The sequence below is a fragment of the Sycon ciliatum genome, chromosome 1, assembly GCF_964019385.1.
Source record: "Sycon ciliatum chromosome 1, ocSycCili1.1, whole genome shotgun sequence".
NCBI lineage: Eukaryota > Metazoa > Porifera > Calcarea > Leucosolenida > Sycettidae > Sycon > Sycon ciliatum.
Window position 1 is genome coordinate 86,565,504 of NC_088643.1, and position 6,000 is coordinate 86,571,503.

A 6,000-nucleotide genomic window follows, 5' to 3' on the forward strand; every position below is an offset into this window, starting at 1 on the left:
CCCCTAACGAAATTATTAATTTTCGTTTCGTAAAAAAAAGTTTGATAATTACGGACGGCCCCTTACAAGACATTAGTAGACAACGATCCAAAATCCTCTGGCGCCTGAAACGCGTAAATTCAAGTCCGGATAGTGGATGTTACTCGTAATACAAGACAAAAAATTGAAACCCCGGGGCTGTCTACTAACAAGGGTAGACCTGTATGCATGTGTTTATTTCCATATAGTGCAACCATGCATGACACCAAGGTGATGATTGTCAAGTCTGCTAGTAGTGCTGCCACTACCGCAGTGAATGTTGCTGCAACTCAGTGGTGTGCTGGCCTGAAGGAAGCCGATATCTGCTTGCCAGTAAGTTGTGTGATGTGTCCGTATTTTGTTCATCCTGTACTGTGTATTTCTCGTGCATGGCTATGTGTGTGTGTGTGTGTGTGTGTGTGTGTGTGTCTGGGAAAGCCATGCATGTGTGTTTGCCCGAGTCGCTCTTTCTTTGTGCATTGGTACATGCTGGTGTATCTCAACTACAAGTAATGTGTTTCTGATATACAACCATAGTATGTTCTTGTGTCTGTTGTATTCAGGAGGCGAGCACGTTTACTGCCATGGATGTACCGTACCTGCGTCGCATGTCCCTGGAGAGCATGTTTGCGGGGTAATGTTGCCATGTGTTGTGTTTGCTGATGCTATTGTATGACAAGACATTGTTGTTCTGTTCTGTACTGTATTGGGCAAAAGCCTTGATACCAAGTCTGGCATGTTTAGATAACTATGTGCTGCCTAAACTGCATGCAGCCCTGCGAGGCAGCCAGCACTTTATTGTCAACGGTGTATTCCCCCAGCGCATGCACACACCACCTGATACGAGGTCGTCAACCGCAGCACAGACCTTGACATTCTCAGCCCCCTGTAACGTATTGGCATCTGCAGTTTGGCTGTTGGCAAAGTGCTGGAGTAGAGGTTATGCAGCAGTTGCCCTTAGGCTATGACGTAATGATGTACATGTTCTCAGATCCTGCAAGGTATCCTCAGTGTAGTATGCTGCTATGATGACTTTCTCATCACCGGAGCAACCCCAGCAACGCCTACGCTCGTACTTTGAGCTCTGGAGCGATTCACCGGATTTGGTGTACGTCTGCGTCTCGAGAAATGTGTGCTCAGCGTTGACCAGGTCCGCTAACTGTTATCTCGGTTTCACCTTGGCAGAAGGTAATTTAACCCTTTGTGTACCAGCCCCATCTCGAACCGTACCATATGGTACGGTTCGCTGCACTCCAATCAAGCGCGCCGTTCCCTGCCGCCGTAGCTCCGATCGAGCCGCGGTTTTTGCGCTCGACAGCTGAGATCCCACTGAAAATTTTGATGTATGATATGGGTAGGCTGCCATTTGAAAGTATGGAGAACGAACGCGTTCAAAAGTATGCTTTTCAGCGCAAACAATTGTCGCTGTTTCGATCGTGTTCTCGCTCAGTTTCTCTGCTTGTAGCGAAGATGTAGCTTGTTCTAGGTCATGTCGACGTCTTCTAGATGTGGTGGACGATTGGAGAGATCGGCTGTGGCGATATCATCGCGGAATGCGACTCGAAATTGAAAATTTGTATCGCTTATCCCATCGCAGTATTCGCTCTCAAAACAGGAGCGAGAGGGAGGGCAGCGATGGCCTAAAATCGTCAAGGCAGGCGTAATTCACCAGCCAGCGACTGCTTCTTGTTTTCTCTTTCACTTACCTTACGCTGGATGTGAGTAGATGAAGAAAAATATAGATTTCGAATCTGACACAAGAATTCAAAATTTGCAATTTTGAACCAATTGTTTTACCTCAAATGTTTGACAATATGACCATATCCCTGGTATGTTGTTGCTCTTCATGCACTGAGACAACGCTTATGAGGTTGTTTTGTCCCTATGTTCCCAGTACATGAGCACAAGCTAATTCTCAGTCTATTTGTTTGTGATACCCTGGTTGGTCAGAAATATGCACAATTGGCGCGTATCTTTGGTATTCCACCTATGGCCTTCATATACTACTGCATGCTGTACCAATATCCATGCTTACCTGGGTGCAGTGATACATATGGAGTCAGGAAAACACAACTTGCATATACAAAAGTCGTCTAGATTTCATACCATGGTTGCTTCTTTCGCTGCGATAGCCCCTTACATACATTAGATGGCTGGTACATAAAGGGTTAAACCAATGGTGACAAGGTTGCTGGCATTGTTGACGCACCGCCACCGAAAGACCAGACAGCTCTGCAGTCAGAGGGTACCGGGTACCTCTGCGACTTTGTGAAGAGACTTGTCAGTTTGAGGATACTACTGTGCTAGTTAGTGAGTTCTGATCATGATGGGTGTACTTTGCAGCGCCTCAAATCAAGCAGCCTTTGACACCCTGTACCTATGCAACCCGACTCAGCTCATGCGTCCACCATGCAACTTGCAGCATAAGTTATGTCTCGAGTGAGTGGTCATACTTTACTGATCCGCACTGCATGCAAACACAATGAATAGAATTGGCGGACAGGGATGTATAGTGTAGTGCAGTGAATGTCTGCATCTTTTTTTTTCTATTGCTACCCTGCAGGCACTTTGAGATTGATGCCGATGATGCGGTCAGAGGAGCTCTGTCGCTGTGGGTGAACGTGGATCTTGCTAAACACACCAAGAAGATGTATCAGAGTGACACAACAGCAAGGTAGCGGTGCTTGTTTGGCCTGGCTGTGTGCATGGCTGCCTCCTGCCAATAATGGCAATATCACTGAAATGCGTAACTTGAAATTGAAGATTTTCCAATAATACTTGTCAGAGGGAGTCAATGTTTTTAAAGCTCATCGAGCAGCACGACAGGCAAATTTGAGCAAATGTGTACCCTCTCTCTCTCTCTTGCACATCCGCTGCAATACCATAACGGTATGCACTCTTGCACCGGTCAAGATGTACTGATAGTATCTGATACACACCTTTTGTTGGTGCATTCCATTTTCTTTCTGTGTACCGCATGTTCATGGGTTGTGTTGTGCTTTTTGTATGTGATGGCCGGAACATAGGATAATGGCGACAATGCTTATGAAGGAACTTCTCGGTGAGGACTGGAGAGCTGAAGCTAAGTGAGTACAGTAGGACATCTGTTCAATCCCTAATGTTGCAATTTCTGAGACAAGCAGACCTTACTGTTTTGTAGTGTGCGGTGGGTGGGTGTGGTCGGTTGGTTGGCAGGGCAAGTGGTTGGATGGATGAATGTCAGTGTATGTGTGTGTGGGGGGGGGGGGGGGGATCTGTGTGCCTGTTTCTGTGCTTATGTGTAATTATGTGCGTTGGTGTGTGCATATTCTTTCACTTCGTCTGTAGTTTGTCAAGAATCTCGTCCATGTCTGCTCTACCTAAGCTGAAAGCTGGCTTGCCATGCTGTCGTGAAGATAGTTTTGTCGTGCAAACCGGCTTAGTGAACCAAGTCCTATACCTAGTTGAATTTACAGTGGTGAGTTTGTAACCTTGGCCTGAGGTTACAATTACATTCACAGGAGCATAAACTCCCCAGCCCCCAGCCAGGCACCAGTTCCAACCATGACAAGACGTTGAGATCAAAACTGCAACTCTCAAGTCAAAACATTCTCTCCAAGCAAAAGGAAAACCAGCATCATAACAGAGCGAGCCAACGAAAAGGATACGCATGCGTGTGTGCCTGTGAGTGTGTACGAATGACGTATGCATACATGTCATGAAGTAGAGTCACATTCATAGCTACAATCAAGAGTGGAAATATTACTACGCCAAACGGAACATGTGCAACATGTTACACCTCCCCCCTCGTTACAGAGGGAACGATAGTGACCGAAAGTTACAAAGCTTAGAGCATATCCGTGATAGCTTTCTACATGAGAAAATTAAATACTGGAAAGTGAAATTTAATAGTGTGGCGCAAGTATGGTACAAGTGTAGTTAATCGGTGTGAGGTATAATGGAAAGTTTAGAAACTACTAATGCTATGTTACTATAATGTAAGTGGACTGTGAAACAGCAAGTGAAATGCTCGACATTATTCATACTAACCTAACAACAGGTAGGACTGTGTGAAATATGTGTATTTCTGAACTATGAATGTACAATTTCTCAATAATCACACTGTACAGTCATAGACACTCACTGAGCAAACCTTGCTGGCGGCTGAATGTTTGCACGGTTCCGCAGATCATAGTGGTGCACAACAGGCACAGGTGCATGATTCAGTGCTGCGGCTGGTGGCGGCACCGGCGCAGCAGCAATTACTGGTGCAGGTGGCGCCTGCACTGGAGCCGGGATTGGTACTGGTTGCATATTATACTCAACATCAGGCATGTAGTCGGCAATAGAAGTCGGAGGCGAGTTCGGTACGAGCTCATTGGCACTTGCAGGCAGATCAGAGCCAGTCCAAGCCTTCAGACGGTCAACGTGAACAGTCTGGGTCGTGCCGGATTTGTCAGCTATCCGAAGTACTACATCGTCAACACGTTCTAGCACAGTGTACGGGCCTTTCCAAGGTCGATGGAATTTGGAAGTCGTACCTGGTTTGACGGCAGGAGAATGCAACCGAACCATGTCACCAACGTTGAGTTTCGGTTGTTTAGCGTGCTTGTCATAGTGGGCCTTCTGCCGTCGTTGAGCTGTTGCTCCAGCATCACGGGCATGCGTGAACGCTCGTTGTAGATTGCGCCGTAAGTTGATAACATACGTGTTCACATGGGAGCGCTCAGAGTCTGGTGACTGAAACATCACATCAACAGGCAGGTGTATTTCATGACCTAACATGAGCATCGCTGGCGTCTCCTTGGTCGAGGAGTGCACACTAGACCGGTAGGCAAGCAGACAACGTTGCAGATGACGGTCCCAAGTGGTGTGGTGGTCGTCGACGTGAGCAGCCAGCATTTGCTCAAGTGTGCGATTCATCCTCTCGACTAAGCCGTCACTCTGGGGCCGGTATGCTGTTGTACGTGACTTTCTGATATCCAACAACTGACAGATCTGCTGGAATAACCTCGACTCAAATTGCGCACCACGGTCAGAGTGCAGCTGGTATGGAATACCATAACGACAGAAGAAGCCGTCAACAAGGACATGTGCTACTGTTTCAGCAGTAATATTCGGTACAGGAAACGCTTCTGGCCACTTAGTGAAATAGTCACAAATGACGACTAAATACTTGTTACCGCTAGGCGTAGTAGGCAGTGGGCCCATAATATCAATAGCAACTTTCTCTAGCGGGAATGATGGGCGGTCTTGGACAAGCGGGGCTTTGGCCTTTGGTAGCGGGGCTTTGCGGCTCTCACAAATATCACATGCTTGGCAAAATTCACTAACTGCAGACGACATGAAGGGCCAATAACACCGCTTGCGAAGCTTGTCTTGTGTTCGCTCAATACCTAAGTGGCTTCCAGAGACATCAGCATGCACAGACTGAAGCATGCGGGATTGCAGAGACTGTGGTACAACAAACTGTAGGTACGGTGTGTCGCTATTCTCGGGGTGGTAAACCCGGTACAACACTCCATTAACCAGTCTAAGACGCTTCCACTGGCTCCATAATCGTATCAATGCAATAGACGCACCGTGCATGGCAGAATCACTACGCAGGGGCCTGTCAAGTAATGCCTCCTGCCAGCCGATCATTGTACTCACATCTGCATCTTCTAATTGAGCTGTGCGCAACTCTTCAACAGTGAAAGACTCACACCAATTGGGTGGCGACACTTCAGCATTGACTGTTACAGAATTACTATCAGGACTAGCGCTAGACAGGTGATTGACAACAGTAGTCTGCTCACTTACTCTCTGCTCGGGCGTTGGCGTCGGTGAGGTTGCGGTAGTCGGGCCGTGGCAGCGGAGTCTTGACAAGGCGTCTGCATTGACATGCTGCTTCCCGGGCCGATGTGTGACGACGTAGTCGAAGACGGCCAAACGCTCAATCCACCGGGCTAGAAGACCGTCCACTTCCCGGAATGAATGTAGCCAGATGAGCGCTTTGTGATC

At 47.5% G+C, this 6,000-nt stretch overlaps 1 protein-coding gene across 2 annotated transcripts in view; it reads left to right on the top strand.

The window, feature by feature from the left end:
* LOC135806112 (uncharacterized) overlaps nt 1-6,000 on the top strand; it is a 71,592-nt gene that overhangs the window by 28,616 nt on the left and 36,976 nt on the right. For both annotated transcript variants that reach the window (XR_010551204.1, XM_065320258.1), the window contains exons 15-19: nt 228-351; nt 582-652; nt 2,582-2,692; nt 3,045-3,104; nt 3,346-3,475. Coding sequence is in view for 1 of the 2 variants with exons in the window: in XM_065320258.1 (XP_065176330.1) it covers nt 228-351; nt 582-652; nt 2,582-2,692; nt 3,045-3,104; nt 3,346-3,475 (496 nt within the window). In the remaining variant the exon portion in view is untranslated. The remainder of the gene's footprint in view (nt 1-227; nt 352-581; nt 653-2,581; nt 2,693-3,044; nt 3,105-3,345; nt 3,476-6,000) is intronic.